The 16,338-nt window shown below is 43.4% G+C and overlaps 2 protein-coding genes across 2 annotated transcripts in view; one reads left to right on the top strand and one right to left on the bottom strand.

Annotated features, from left to right (window-relative positions):
- Positions 1 to 16,338, bottom strand: part of SHC4 (SHC adaptor protein 4) — a gene marked incomplete at its 3' end in the record, with an annotated part of 93,560 nt that overhangs the window by 37,932 nt on the left and 39,290 nt on the right. The window contains exons 3-4 of the mRNA XM_084775506.1: positions 10,846 to 10,909; positions 9,533 to 9,652 (exon numbers count right to left, since the gene is read on the bottom strand). Of these exons, the coding sequence (XP_084631632.1) occupies positions 9,533 to 9,652; positions 10,846 to 10,909 (184 nt within the window). The remainder of the gene's footprint in view (positions 1 to 9,532; positions 9,653 to 10,845; positions 10,910 to 16,338) is intronic.
- EID1 (EP300 interacting inhibitor of differentiation 1) lies at positions 3,508 to 5,244 on the top strand. Its single transcript, XM_084775529.1, has one exon. It carries the CDS (start codon positions 3,657 to 3,659, stop codon positions 4,137 to 4,139), a length of 483 nt encoding a protein of 160 aa, XP_084631655.1. The 5' UTR covers positions 3,508 to 3,656; the 3' UTR covers positions 4,140 to 5,244.

The following is a 16,338-nucleotide window of genomic DNA, read 5'->3' as shown; positions in this document are numbered from 1 at the left end:
GAGGTGGCTAAGTGGTTAAGGACCAGCATTTCAGTCCCAGCACCCACATGCTGGCTCACAACCATGTGTAACCCTGGTTCCAAGAGACCCAAAACCCACTTCTGGTCTCTAGGGGGCACCAAGTCTGAACAGAGTACACAAACATATGTATAGGTAAAACACCCACACACATAAATCTAAAACAACTTAAAAATTTAAAGACTTCTCATATGAAGTATGATTAGATAAAATCTGCACTTATTAGCCCCAAGTGATTGTTTTATTTGTGATACTAATTTGTTTGCTTGTGTTTGGAAATCACAATACAATGACTGGTTTGTAGAGGTTATTTGTTATACAGTTTTAAAGGTTAATTAAAACACCAACTATGCAACAGCAATTAATGATTGCAGAATCCTGATTGCATAACTGTGTAGCAAAATCTACTAAGGCCGTACATATAAAACAGTAAAGCAAATCTACTCCAAGACAGATACTCAACAATAACTGAATAACATTTGCAATAAAATGTATTCTCAGAAAATAAATGACTGTGCTATTTATTTATTTTTTAAGATTTATTATTATGTATAGAGTGCTCTGCCTGCATGTACACTTGCACACCAGAAGAGGGCATCAGGTCACATTATAAATGGTTGTGAGCCACCATGTGGTTGCTGGAAATTGAACTCCGGACCTCTGGAAGAGCAGCTAGTGCTCTTAACCTCTGAGCCATCTCCCCAGCCCGGACTGTGTTATTTATAATAGCTCTGAACTTGGAGGAATCCCAAAGGTGACTACTGTGATATTCAAACAAGTAGACTACTTACAATGTAACAATATGTTTGTTGGGTTAAAAAAGAAGTCAACACACACAAAAAAACATCATTTCATTTATCAAAAATGGCAATTTTTTTTTTTTTGGTTTTTTTGAGACAGGGTTTCTCTGTGTAGCCTTGGCTGTCCTGGACTCACTTTGTAGACCAGGCTGGCCTCGAACTCACAGCGATCCGCCTGCCTCTGCCTCCCGAGTGCTGGGATTAAAGGCGTGCGCCACCACGCCCAGCTATTTTACACTTTAAATGAATAGTTCAATAGGGCAAAATTTTTATTGAACTATTCATTTAAAGTGTAAAATAGTCATTCATGAGGCACAAGAAAAGGGAAGAGTGGTTTTCTGGAATCCTCAATGATGCCTTTTTTCTGAGTAGTAGGTAAACAAATATGTTCAGCTTGTGATCATTAAGCTGCACACATTACTTGTTCACTTTTCTATATTAACATTTCAGTAAGAACAAAACCAATGTGCAAAGATCACATATCAATTATAGCTCATCAGAAAGTGCATTTAATGGGTAAAGAGGAATATTTCATACAAATATGTCCAAGTATAAAACCAGCAAGAATCATGTAGCACTTTGGGGACAACTTCGTTGACGGATATTTTTTTTTAATGACCTTTTGCAAAAGAGAAGGCGTGAATCCACGAATCCACAGCATTGGCGGTTATCCTCACAACGCCCGCAGGAGATCCAGCCAGCCCGAGTTCCAGCACTGGTGAGAGGGGAGCTCTCACAGCCAGATCCCTGACTGAGGAGCCATCAGCGGTTAATAGCTTCTGGGAGAAGCAGCATTCTTCTTTGGAGGGTGGTTACTGGGGAGCCGCCCATGTTCCAGTGAATGGCCCCACATTCAAGTACTTATGGGCAGCGCCAACTGGACTTAGTGGGTCATTAAAAAAAGAAACAAACAGGATATTAATTTTGGGGAGGGATATATTTGGAAGACTGAAGGGGAGTTATCAGAGGGACATGAACAGTGAATAGGATCACATGTCATTATGTAAATGTATGAAATTCTCAAAGAATAAAAAAATTTAAACCTGATTATTTATATATATATATATATATATATATATATATAGAGAGAGAGAGAGAGAGAGAGAGAGAGAGAGAGAGAAGAAGGCAATATTATTGTAAAGATATGAATGACTGTCCCCTAAACTTGTTTACAAATACCATGACATTCTATTAGAAACTCTACCAATATCATTAGTGTAGCTTTTTAAAAACTGCTTTAAAAATGTATATGGAACCATGAGGCGTGGCGCAGGCCTGTAATCCCAGCACTCAGGAGGCAGAGGCAGGTGGATCGCTGTGAGTTCGAGGAGAGCCTGGTCTACAAAGACTCCAGGACAGCCAAGGCTAACACAGAGAGACCTTGTCTCGAAAAACAAAAACAAAAGCAAAAACAAAAAAATGTATATGGAAGAATGAGTATGGAAAAAAAAAACCCAGCTAAGGTAGTGGTTTTTTTTAAACGAGTGAACAAGATTTACCTTGTAAGATAGCAAAGCATATTATTGAAGTGATTTATTTGATTACATAAAAACTAATTTAAAGTTTTACATAAGGCTCCTTAAGCATACAGACAGCAATGTATTCATACAGTTCTCAAGAAAGCCCTGTAAATCAGCAAAACTAACATAAAATAAGGCCGGTTAATGCATTGAAAAAGAGCAAATGTTCCATATACTTACTGAAAGATAATCATCTTTCAATAAACTAAAGCTATGGAAAGATTATAATGATACAATCATAGCTAGAGAAATGGCTTGGCAGTAAACAACACTGGCTGCTCACACTAAGGACCAAGGTTCGATTCCCAGCACCCACAGGCAGTGCACAATTGTGACTTCGTTTCCAGATCCAACGCCTTCTTCTGGCCTCGACAAGCATGATGCACATACACGGCACACAAACATTACATACAAGCAAAACACCCATACACATAAAAGAGAGAGCGAGAGATCAAGTTAATAAAGATGATGTTTAATTTTATTGATTCAATAAAACAACACGTGGCAAGGGTGTGGATATTCTCAAACACTGTTGGCCACAGCTTAAGTTTGTAGAGCAAGTGTGGAGCAGGATTATCTGCATTTATTTAATATATGCAGAGCCTATGATCCACTTTTCCCCATCCTAGGAAAGTACTCATGCATGTGGCTTCTGTTTCCCCATGGCGTATGTATGTACACACACCCACTTGTCCATGATTAGGTCAGCCTTAGTATACTCGGGCGGTGGGAGGGGAGAATGGAAAGCTGAAATTTCATAGTGTACAGGCCAGCAGGCGAGATGCCTTTGAAATGAGAGGTAAGGGACACTCTGATCACATGCGACGCTGGGGAGGCAAGGAGGTTTAAAAGACACGAAGTCTGTCCCAGAAACCCGTTACTTTCCAACCTGAGAAGCGCCTCAAAGCAAGTACTAGAAAGAGCTGGTCTCCAGGTGGGAAGTTCAGAGCCAGCGGAAGCTTCCCGGAAAGGATCGAGCTCGCGCACGCGTACCACGCCCACCCGCGGGCCAGGCCGCCCACTCGCGTGCGCACGCGCGCCGCACTGGCACGCGCACCACGCCCGCCAACTCCGCTCCGAGCGTATACGGTGCCCCGCACGCGCACCACGCATGCCCACCTTCCTGCGCACCCACCCCCACCCCGCCCGCACACTCACCCGACCCGCCCACTCGCCTGCGCACGCGCACCCCCGCCCAGTCGCGCGCCACGCACGGGGGGGCCACGCACGCCCTCTTGCCGGCGCACGCGCACCACGCCCCGCTCGCGCGCCCATCTCTGCAGAAGCCTTTCTCCTGGCATAATTGCTTGTTCCCACCATGGCGGAGATGGCAGAGCTTTGCGAGCTGTACGAAGAAAGCAACGAGCTGCAGATGGACGTGCTGCCCGGCGGCGAGGGCGATATGGAGGTAGGCCGCGGGGCCCGCGGGCCGGCCCCGGAGGAGGGCCCCATGGAGGAGGAGGCCGCGCCGCTCGCCGCGCGCGCCCAGCGCGGCCTGTTCCCCGAGGCTGGCGCGGAGCTGGAGGGCGACGAGTTTGACGACTGGGAGGACGACTACGAATTCCCGGAGGAGGAGCGCTGGAGCGGCGCGATGCACCGGGTGTCTGCCGCGCTGGAGGAAGCCAACAAGGTGTTCCTGAGAACGGCGCGAGCCGGCGATGCCCTGGATGGCGGGTTTCAGGCTCGCTGCGAGAAGAGCCCTTTCGACCAGCTAGCTTTTATCGAAGAGCTGTTTTCGCTGATGGTTGTCAATCGACTGACCGAAGAGCTCGGTTGTGATGAGATCATTGATCGGGAGTAAATGCTGACGAAAGAGGAGGAAACTACCTGAGAGGGAGGAGAGATTCAACATTCTGCTATTCTGGGGGCTCATTCCAAATAGTTCTGTGCAAAAAAATAAAAAAACGGTTGGCTTTTGTTTCTCGGAATAGAAGACAGGACAGTGAGTGGCCGTGCATTGTGGAAAAGGAGAATCAAGCAAAGAGTGTTAAGCCTGAGAATCGCGAGGAAAAAAAAGACCAAATTATTCCTGTTTCGGTCTCCCAGGGGCTCAGCAAAAACCTTTGGCTCAGACTGTTGATTGAGATGGTTTTCCTCACGTTGGAGAACTTTCTCATGTTAAGCTTGTAAAGATGGTTTTGCAAAAGTAAATTGTGACTGCCGGTACAAGAATCTAATTAAACAATGAGAAAGAATACATCCACAAGACAGCTTTGATTCAAACTGAAAGTCTATTGAGAAAACTTTCCAAATTCAATTGTATGGGTTGTGCAAATCATAGCCATCAAAAGCTAAATTTGAAATTTAAGATTGAGTATTCATCAACCCCAGAGGATAAGCAAAGTAAATATGTGTGTATAAATGTAGACAGTTATCATGTGTGCTATTACCTTAAAATGTGTTACAAAATCTTCTGGAATTTTGGCTGCACATGTGTCATGATTTATAAAGCTACTGTGATCTATAATTTGGAAAAAATCCATTGTAATGAATTTCAAAGTAAAGAAAAAAAAACCAGGATCTCTTTTTAAAGTTTTAAGTTCATACTTTAAAATGTATGGGAAAGCCCAAAGACAAACTTTCTAATACCCTTTTATATTAGGGAAGTTTTGCTTGCTGGTTTTTTTGTTGTTTTTTTTTAACCTTGACAGATGGTAAGACTGTAACTGAGCTTCATATTGTAAGAACTGTTTGTGAACATTGTCAAGTAAGAGGAAACCCTGCTGGATCTATAAAAGACTTAGGAACTCTTATGCTGTCAAACTGAAGGGTTTGAACCTGCCCAGACGTCCACTGGGCACCTGATTACTCCTCTCTCTCTCTCTCCTTCTCCCCATCCCTCCTGATTATGCTTGTTAGTCTTTATGCACCAGCATTGGCGATAATAAAATTTCTTGTTCTGAGTATCTTGTTTCGTCTAATAGCTTTGCATACATGCTTCGTGCAAAATTCTCTTGCTGTGTGTGTGTTCCTCTGCCCATCTTAACATTTAACCAGCTAGTGCTTACAACATAGAGTGAACCAGTTTCAAATACCTGACAAGTGGATTCTGAGAAGTTTAAGTAAATTTAAGGATTTTCCAAAGGAAGTGGGCAGCCTACGAAAACCTGCTCTATGAATATGTCGCTATGGGTTATTTGGTGCTGAAGTTCCTTGACTGGTGATTTCATCGAAGGCCGTGCCAAGAAAACGGATGCATTAGCAGGATGTCCCTGCTAATGCCATGTTGGCAATACAGAGCTAGTATAGTAGCATGCATGACTCCTTGAGTTCTTATGGGGTTGGTTGGTTGGTTTTGCATTCCCCTTGGTTGGGAGGCTGGTGAGGTAAAGGCACCCACCCTCTGCTGTACTGCCAAGCCCGATGACCCAACTTAGATTTCCGGGGACCATGTGTTGGAGGGAGAGAAGAGAACGCCCCAAGGATTGGGCCTGTTGGTGATTTTAGACCCTCACCGAAATTCTAGTCCATCCTCCACCTCCAGAACACCTGTACATAATTCTCTGCCCCTGTTGCTTCTGGTTTCAGTAGGTGCTAAAATGCAGGAAAGGTGGGAGGTTAACTTGACAGTGCAGACATCTGGGAGGCCCATGATAGGATGGGACTTTTAGTGCAACTGCAAACACTTCTATGAGTAACCCCCTAGCCCTCCAATAAATTCCCAGGCTCACTAATTGGACTTGGGGAATCATTCATTTGATCTGTTACTGCCCAGTGTGGTGTAAATAGACCTTTGCACACATCTCCCCTGGAAAAATAATACAGTGTCCATAAATTTGAATGTATTTGTGTTTGGGGACTGAAGTGTAACCTTGGAAGTTAAGAGGAGAAGCCATGCATTGGCATTTCTTTGTATCTTTTTTATTTTTATTTTTAAGATTTATTTATTATGTATACAATGTTCTGCCCGCATGTGTGCCTGCAGGACAGAACAGGGCACCAGGTCTCATTATAGATGGTTGTGAGCCACCATGTGGTTGCTGGAAATTGAACTCAGGACCTTGGGAAGAGCAGACAGTGTTCTTAACCTCTAAGCCATCTCTCCAGGCCCTCTTTGTATCTTTTTAAAATTTTTACATTTATTTATTCGTGTATATATGAGGAGGTTGCATGCCACAGCAAGCAAAGATCAAAGGATAACCTTAAGGCTTGGTGGCAAGCTCATTTCACCCACAAGGGCATCATCTACACCATCTTTACATTTATTGTTTTTTGTTTTATTTAGACAGGGTCTCACTGTGTACCCCTAGCTGTCTGGAACTAGACTAGGCTGGCCTCGAACTTACAGAGCTCTGCCTCCTGAGCTCTAGGATTAAAGACATATGCTACCATGCCCATTGTCTTTTATAAAGACATTTTTATTAGATTTTATGGTTTGTGTGTGTGCACTTGCACATGCTCACTCATGCCATGTCACACATGGAGCTCAGAAGACTTGTCTGAGAGTCCCTAAATAGCCCAGCTAGGGCTAGCTGTGCAGGGAGCCCCAGAGATGTAGCTTTTATGAGTCCTCATCTATGCTGGATGCCCCACCCCCCACCCCCACACCCCACCCCATGCAGCTGCCTTTGAAGTCATCCATGCTCCTGTAAGTAACCCCTCACCCATTCTGTAAGTAGGCTCAACAAATTCACTGCTCAGTTAACTAGAATTGGATGGAACTGATGGGTCTGTCATCGGTGCCTTAACCTGGGACACCACCATCTGCACCACAACGTCATTGTTTTTACACACACACCCCCTCCCGTTCACTTTAGTCTCCCCAGGAAAGAGACATTTAGAAAGCAATTAGCTAGACGTGGTGGCATGTATACACCTTTAATCCCAGCACTTAGGAGGCAGAGGCAGGGTCTCTGTGAGCTAGCCTGGTCTACATAGCAAGTTCCAGGACAGCCAGGACTACTTAGAGAGACCCTGTCTCAAAAACAAACAAAAAAACAAGAAAGAAAATGATTCTTAGATTCTGCATATAAGGCTGTCACCACAATATCCCCAGCTTTGCCTCTTACAATGAGTAGCTCAATGAGATGCCATCCTTAAACATAGTGAGTCCCCATGGTACCATATGCAAGTAAAATCACAGCTGCAGTTATGTATACAGGTACCTGAGGTCAGAAATATAAGGATGTGTGAATGAAACTTTCCTTGTGTTGCATCTTCTACATTGGCCCCTCAAAGTTAGGCAACCATTACACCCACTCTGGGTATCACCTACCCTTGGATAGATGATCTACAGCCAACCAAACAGAACTCTTTAAGTTGTTTCATATTTAACAGTGCCCTTTGAGGTATCTTGCACTACTAAAGGAGCTGGGCATTTCATCCTGGTGTTAAACTTGGAGAAAAAAAAACAGCAATGAAGTTGTTGGCAATTTTACATACTATGCTTTTGCCCTCTTGAGTGTCGGGTATGTATCTGGCAGGGCCTTGGAGAAAGAATGAGTAAACAATATTGGGCACTGCGTCGCCAGCAATGTGCTGAGTAATTTGCATTCATTACTTCACTTAATCCTCTAGGTAACCTTATAACACAGCATTCAAATCCAAGAAGCCTTGTAGATAAGCACTGTGACCAACAGGCCGCCGACGAGGAAAATGGAAGCCTCATGATGGAGGGTAATTGTCACCATGTGGCAGAGCCTCTGTGGTGTCAAACATCTTAAGTGGCTTGCCATTGCCAACAAGATTGAACCACCCATGAGTCCTTGGCGTACAGCACTCCCTACAGCAAAAGTGACCTTGGATCACCCTCAGTTACCACATAGCAGACACAGAGCATCATGAGGCATGAGGACCTTAACGCTGTAGTCCCCGTACATATTTAGCCCAGCGTCTGTACGTCTTTTACAATTGTTGCAATAGTGTGGCTCCCTAGTGAATAATGTTTGCAGGAAAAACCAGGCTAACTAAACCATCATCAATCATGAACGAAGAAAATGAGGCCCACACTGTTACAGCTTAGAGAGCTTTTCAACTAAATCACCTGGAGGGTGACACTTTCTGCACAGATTTTGGTGAGCTGCTTTTGTTTGGGGCGATTCTCTGAGCCCAACTGCCTCCATCTTTAAGAGTTCAGCTGTACCCATTCATAAAAGATCAGTCAACAAGACCGGTGACGTTACCTCACAAGAAAGGGACAGGGAGGATCACAGGACCCTCAACAGAGTATCCAGCCCCTCCTCACAACTAGTTGAATGCCATTTGCAATTCTTCCCGAGTTGCACGTGGAGATGCGCTAGAACTAGCTCTCTCTCTCTCTCTCTCTCTCTCTCTCTCTCTCTCTCTCTCTCTCTCTTAAAAGATTTATTTGTTTATTATTTATACATATTCTGCCTGCATGTGTGCCTGCATGCCAGAAGAGGGCACCAGAATTCATTGTAGATGGTTGTGAGCCACCACGTGGTTGCTAGGAATTGAACTCAGGACCTTTGGAAGAATAGACAGATGGCTCTTAACCTCTGAGTCATCTCTCCAGCCCCGGGATTAAACTCTTTAAGATGGAAAGGACTAGGTAGGGGACTCCATCAACACAGCTATAGGAGAGTCTTTTTGGATGCAAACCTTTCAGTGTGACTGTTTTAAGGCCATCCATGCTCCTGCCCTTTGCCCTTCACCTATGCTTGGTAAGTGAGCCTAATAAACTCGTTAGTTCCCCAGGGTGAATTTTGGTGGAACTGGACCTCGGTTTCTCAATGGGACCTTATGAGGAGAGGAGGAAAATGTTGCCTAGTCCCCCCACTCTCAGAGAAAACTTTCATAACACCATCCCCTAATACATTAACCCAACACCACCGTTGCTCTTGGTCCTTCATCTGACCCCAGGCCAATGACCACACTGGGGATTTTAATTGGCAAACAATATTAACCATTTCCTCTTATCTTTGGTTCTTTATACAAAGCCAATCAGGTGCAGTAAGTGGCTTTGTAGGTAGTTAAAGTCCCCAGCAATAGTTAATAACAGTGTTAGGAATTCTAATTACTGGTGTGCATAGGCAAAAGGCAATTTTTCCCTTTGTGGCTTATTAAATTGTAAGCACACTCTGATACCTTACTCTCTTTATTATCCATAGATTCAGGGTGTGGTGTGTGTGGTGTGTGTGTGTGTGTGTGTGTGTGTGTGTGTGTGTGTGTGTGTGTATGTGTATGTGTATGTATGTGTGATATGCTAAACTGTGTATCATTTGGCTAGCTTACCTGTTGGTTGTCAAGGTTCATCAGTGTCAGGCTGCATGTCGAAACGGTGAGTTTTATATTCATTCCTGAAAACTGAAGATTGCTTTTGCCAAGAACCGTTGACAGGAACTTAACGGGAGCCTTTAAAAATAACAAAACACCGCTGTAAGGTACGGACGTGTAACACCACTTCTCTGTTTCATTTTACATAAAAAACATGAGCTAGAACAGTTGAGTGGTAGGACTTCATCGAAGCCTTGGTTCTCCATGGGACGTGTGGATATGGAAGGACAGACGTGAGACCCACAACACCAGCACATGCTGCCTTAAACATCTGGGCACAGGGTTAGAGCACATGCTATGCTATGGGCACTGCAGTATCTCACCAAACTTAGAGAGTTTTCCACTCTTACGAAAAGCCCTGGTTTGACTACAGAAGGGAAAAAGGCTCAATATTTTCCAACTGCCATTCAATACTATCAAATTAGTATATCTTTTGAATTGTATTATAGTAAAATGCTGGCTATGAAAGAAAAGTGTTGTCTGGGTCATTTACTTGAGCTTCATAAAATATCATTAAATTTTGGCTTGAGATTAGGTTAAAACTTCTAACAACTTTTGAAATGGCCCCAGACATCCTTCTGCCCCTTACTAATAGTGGCATTCTCAGCACTGACTATCACAAAATAAAATATTGATCAAATCTGAAGAATCTATACGATGATCTATAACCCGTATTATCAAATATCCAGCCAAAATGTACTCCTTTACATAAAAACAAATAAGCACATTTTTCTCATTAGCTTTCACCATTAATAAGTGTTTTTATGTTATATGTATATCAAACAATTTTAATTATTTTATTTATTATTATCATTTATATGTGTTTATGAATGCAGACATGGGTATAATCCCCACAATGGGGAGGCAGAGACAGATCAATTCCTTAGGCTCACTGGCCAGCTAGCCTGGCCTACTTGAAAGACCCTGTTTCCAAGATAAATTAATAAATTTATGAATAAAGACAAGAAGGCACCCAGTACGGGGTGCAGGGGGCTGACACATGAGACAACCCTGGAGCCTGGAGAGGGAAGCAGGGGCGAACGGGCAGAGAGACAGATTAGGAAGACCAAGCCTCCACAGCCACAAGCACACATATATGCTCACATTCAAACATGCATGCACATACATGCATACACATACATAAAATTCTCAGGCAAAAGGGGGTTACAAATGAAAAAAAATTAAAGAATCCCAGGAATAAAGGGTCTATTTTGATACCATTTTGCCATAGTTTAAAGGACATAAAACAAGAAGCTCACGTAAATATTCACCTTTCGCTTCTTAATGGCTCCGTGGGCCCCAGGGACAGCTTCACACAGGCGGCTTATTGCTTCCCTAAAGACAGAAACCAGAGAGAGTCTTAGCATCTCCCTGCAGTCTGTAAGTGGTCACGACCAGCGTTCACACAGATGCAACGGTGTGGCTGGCATAATGACATCTTCTCAGTCCCACACTACAAGGCACCATTCCTAGTTCAAACCCAGGAAGACTTAGCAACACTCTAGTACTGAAGGGAAAAAAAAAGTCTTACAAGGAATCTGTGATTCGTTCTATTGATCTTTTTTTGTCCATTGGATTTTCAGATTTATTTCGGTGTGCTGTTGATTTTTAGCAAGCCAGGGCGAACCATTCTTTTCCTGGAATACATCGCAATTCTACCCAGAGCAAAATCCTCACCATGGTGTTGTGAATGGAGGGAGGTCATATTGTTTCACCATAAAAGGCAATTAAATATGAATGAACCTGACAGTAGAGGGTGTGTATAAGGGATGGGAAAAGCACCGGACTTGAAGGTGGTCTCGAATGGAGCCATATTGACTCAGCTGCCGCTGCAAGCGGTTGAGCTGTCATGTAATTTCACGGAGCGGAAGAAAATCAATACCAAGTTCCCTCCTGTGCTTATTTTCTGACCTCACTATATACTGCACTTCCTGAGGAGCACGCACCACTATTAATAAATTAGAGTTGCTGGCTAATGGAGGTGCTGAAGGGGCAGGCGCTGTCCTCCTCAGAAAGACCATTATGATGAGACCGATCTGCTCTAGGGTTGAATGAACATTCATAACAGACAAAGCTTTCACTCTGTAACATGTGCCTGTTCCCAGAGCAAAGGAAACACGACCATTGTTTAAATGAACAAACCACATCTGTGCATACATTGTAATGATACATCATATTTATATTTTATGATATATTTAATATATTTCATGATAACTCAAGGAAAAGGAGGAGCCATCAGAACAAAGACTGCAGACTCGCTTCTAAAAAGCCAGTTAGGGCAGGTTGGGGCTCAGTGCTCTAGGGAACACTCTGCAGCAGGAAGCAGAATGTCAGAAGAGTCTGGGCATCTTTCTAATAGCATGTTCTAGCTCAGAATCTCTGTCTTTCTCTGAGTAAATCGGACTTTTTCCCAAGGCATTATCTTCTCCTTTCCCATAACTGCTTGCATTTATAACTTACTGAAGGAAAGAACTGTCCTTTGGCTCAGTATATTCTCTTGGGAGCCAAATACATTGTTTCCCCAACATCCCAACCTTTGTTCTCTGGAATTAACAGAAGGATGATGCAGGAAGTTGGGCTTTCTTGTTTGGTTACTTAATGTTTTAGTCATTTAAATGATCATTTGAATTGATGAGATTCTTATAATTGAACCAAGTTGACCTCTAGAACCTGCCAAAATAACTCGCCTAGCCTCCCCACTGTATTGGTAGAATTCAATAGAGTATTATAAGAAATGGAAGACTGTCTGCTCCCCCAGAGCCAATGAGAGTCCCCAGTAAGTGGCTTAAAATAACAATAGAAATGGTGATGGATGTTGATGCTCCTACATCCAAAAATTGCTAATTAGTGTTAGAAGTTGATGCTTTTATATAGTATCTTGTAGTTTCGCAAAGGGTCTTCCCAAACACTCTGGTTCTCCTACATCAACTGTCAGTATCTTTTAAGGAAACCAGGATTGTGAGTCTGACTCAAAGGGAATGGTCCCTCTCAGGTGTACGGTCCTGGCAGAGTGGCCATTGGAATCACAGACACAGATGCACGCGCAAAGACAAGAAGACACCCAGTACGGGGTGGAGGGAGCTGACACATGAGACAACCCTGGAGCCTGGAGAGGGAAGCAGGGGCGAACAGGCAGAGAGGCAGATTAGCAGCTCAAAACACTTTGTTAAAGCCCTGATAGCAAATGCATTAGTGTTTAGTTCCAACAAAAAGCAGCCGGAGGTAGTATATAAACAAGTGAAGACGGCTGTGAGCCAGTAACATTTTATTTTTAGGAATAAGTGCCGGCCAGAGATGGCTGCTGGGCCATAGTAGCAATCCCCTGCACTAAACCACTTACACAACAGAAAAGTTTAGTCTTAAGAAACAAAGCAGGAGCTGGAGACATTGCTCAGTGGTTAAGAGCATTTGGCTGCTCTCCCAGAGGTCCTGAGTTCAATTCCCAGGAACCACATGATGGCTCCCAACCATCTGTGATCTGATGCCCTCTTCTGGTATAAATGAAGATGAAGCACTTACACATTCACAAAATATGTGAATTAACAAAAAGAAAAGAAACCCTGTCTCAAAATAAAATTTAACAAAACAAAGCAGGGCAGGGTAGCTTCATATTCACGCACTCAGGAGACTGAGACGGGACGATCTCCAGTTCTAGGCCAGACTGAGCTATGCAGCAAGACACTGTCTCAAATAACAAGAGGAAAAAAAATGGGAAAATGTTCATATCCATTATGATTTTAAAACTGAAAATTAAACCAACTACAAGATAGCTCGTGCACGTTTGAATTTTAAAAAAGAAAGTACAAAATCAGTTTTTACAAAAAATGAGAAGTTCTAGTAATATATTTATCCATTGTTAGGGACCCACCGATTCTAAGTAATTTGGTCAAGTCTGATAGATATTGGGCCTGTAATGTGACTCAGTTAATAGAGGCATTTACTGCCCAGCCTTACGCTCTTAGTTCAATCCCTGGACCCCACATGGTGGAGGTAGAAAACTGACCCCTGCAAGTTATTCTCCGACCTCCTCAAGTGCACTGTGGCGTGCGTGCCTCTTGGGATGACCTTCCTTCTCACTGACAAGGCACGCTTCTATTTTCAGTTGCCAATTACTGTACTGGCAGAGAGTTAGGTGCTGGCAGGAATTCGCTGTTGTCATTTTTATGGCCAGTCACTGGGCTTCCTATTTGTCAATGCTTGTCCTTCCACACCTGCCCAAAACATGAAGGTCAGGCAGCCCTCTATGCCTTAAGTCAACCCAAAAGATGGGTTTTACTTTACTGCTGATTGGCTATAATAAAAAGCCGACAGCCAGTAGCTGGGGCAGGAAGTAAGATGGCAGGACTTCCAAGCAGATGCAGGGGAATGGAAGGAGGGGCAGGAGAGAACAGGATGGTGGGGAACAAGAACAGGGAGGTAAAAGAGCTAGCCACATGGCTGCGACACAGGCCAGGAAGTTGGGTAAGTCCCAGCGAAAGGCTGATGGCTTTAAACTACAGAGGCGTCTCCGAGTCTTAAACCACTTGCAGGTTGCAAAAGTCGCACAATACATGCCACCACCCCCACCCCCACACACATATACACATTAAATAAATGTAAGTGTAAAACATTTAAAAATAAGAAACATAAAGTTTACTGAGAATTTGATGGGAGAGAACATGATTGAAATAGTTGAATACTGTGTACATAACAGAAACACTTTAATTTTAGAGTAAAAATGCTGACCCACAAGCAAGTGATAAATAACATGTAAAGGCTAAACACACTGATTTGGGATGGTAGGTATGTGAACTACAAAAATACTAGGAGGAGATCTATAAAGCAGTGGGAATAGGGTATGTTGGCATGTAAGCGGCCTGCCTCTAGGTTGCTTAGCAGCCTATGACTTCATCACCTACTGCCACCAAGTGTGTGTCAGACTATAAAAGGACCAACCTGCACCTTGTCTGTCTGTCTGTCTGTCTGTCTGTCTGTCTGTCTCTCTCTCTCTCTCTCTCTCTCTCTCTCTCTCTCTTTCTCTCTCTCCTTGGGGCACCCCTCCTTCTTCCCTCTCCCCTCTCCCGTTCTACAATAAATATCTCCATATCATATCGGTTGCCTGACATCTCATTTTTAATGATAACAGGGTAGACATTCAAATCTGACGTGCTGTACATTCAGGCTTTGGAATGTGACATGCTGGTACATTCATCCTGTACAGTCAGCACTACAGAAAGCGCTTATGAAGTTATGTGGCCGTGCTTCCAGCCTGTGAGCGAGCTCAGCACTTCATCAAGGAGACAGAAAGAAGGTTGGGAGTTCACAGCCAACCTGAACTACATTGCAACATTGTCTCAAACAAAATAAAAACAAGCTTACAAACACTAAGTTGCTTATTGGTGTTTGTGGCTAATGGCTTATTATTTCTCTTTCTTTTAAATGTTTATTATTTATTTTATTTTTAAGCCTATACGTGTACCTGAGTGTATATATGCATGTATACTACATATGTGCAGAAGTCCACAGAAGTGAGAAGAAAGATGGCATCAGATCCTCTGGAGGCAGTTGTGAGCCGCCATGGGGGTGCTGGGAACTGAACCTAGATCTCCTCCGGAAAAATCAGCAAATGCTCTTGACCAGTTGAGCCATCTCTCGAACACTGTATTATTATTTCTTGTTTCTGATGCTAGTATATTTAGTATAAACAAGATAAATAGTGTTTTGTTCCCATGTGAAATTGGTTGCGATCTTTTTTAAATGTTTCCGGTGGCTGTGATTTGCTTTGTTTAGGTTTTGTTGTATTTTGAGATACCCCCCCCCCCTGCTGTATTCAGGCTGGTCCTGACTTCCTGACTCCCTGGCATGCTGTCACTCTCTGCTCTGGCCTCTGCTACATCAACAACTTCAAGGCAAGTATTTGACTTCATTTTGTGAAGAAGAATCTAAACCTGAACAAATTCAGTTTTTACCATCTCCTAATAAGGCAGCAGAGGACGCCAGAACTGGGGAGCAAATCCAGACCCACACTTGGCAAGGAAGAGACAGGAGAATGAGCCTCCAGTTCTGAGACTAGGGCAGTGTGAGTTGGTTGTTTTTGTTTTGTTTTGTTTTTGTTTTTTCTTGCAAATGCCCCAACGGAGAGATGGGTTCACACTCTGGACAACCCGTACAGCAGCGAGGCTATAATGAACTGTTAAAGGGGAAATGGTTGCAGAGGTCTACTCCATATAGACTATGGTTGACTAGCTTTCTCCCAGGCCTGGCAGGTGCACTCACATTTGTGCAGTGCACTCACACAGTGTAGGCCCCTTGAGATTCCTGTGCCTTCTTAGAGTGTAAAGGTCTCTGGCTATCGCAGTCTTCAAAAGAATAAGAAGAACTTCTGTCTGTGCCTATAAACTTGTTTTCTTTTTCTTTCCTTATTTTTAAGATTTATTTACCATATTTTTCGGACTATAAGATGCACCTGACCATAAGACGCATCCAGTTTTTAGAGCAGTAAAACAAGAAAAACAGTAAAAACAGCAATCAGACCATAAGGTGTACCCTAATTTTCCCCATTTCCTTGCCCCCCACTTTTGGGGTGGGAAGTGAATCTTATGATCTGTATTATTATGTATACAGTGCTCTGCCTACATGTACACCTGCAGGCCAGAAGAGGGCATCAGATCACTTTACAGATGGTTGTGAGCCACCATGTGCTTGCTGGGAATTGAACTCAGGACCTCTGGAAGAGCAGCCAGTGCTCTTAACCTCGGAACAATCTCTCCAGCCCAAAAATTGTT

This window comes from Acomys minous, assembly GCF_964271855.1.
Source record: "Acomys minous genome assembly, chromosome: 3".
In the NCBI taxonomy this organism is placed as follows: domain Eukaryota; kingdom Metazoa; phylum Chordata; class Mammalia; order Rodentia; family Muridae; genus Acomys; species Acomys minous.
Note: the sequence above shows the minus strand (reverse complement) of the source record. Positions and strands in the feature narration are given on the sequence as shown.

Bases quoted from the DNA above. Each gene is read 5' to 3' on its own strand.
- EID1 (XM_084775529.1), top strand. From the start codon at position 3,657: ATGGCGGAGATGGCAGAGCTTTGCGAGCTGTACGAAGAAAGCAACGAG.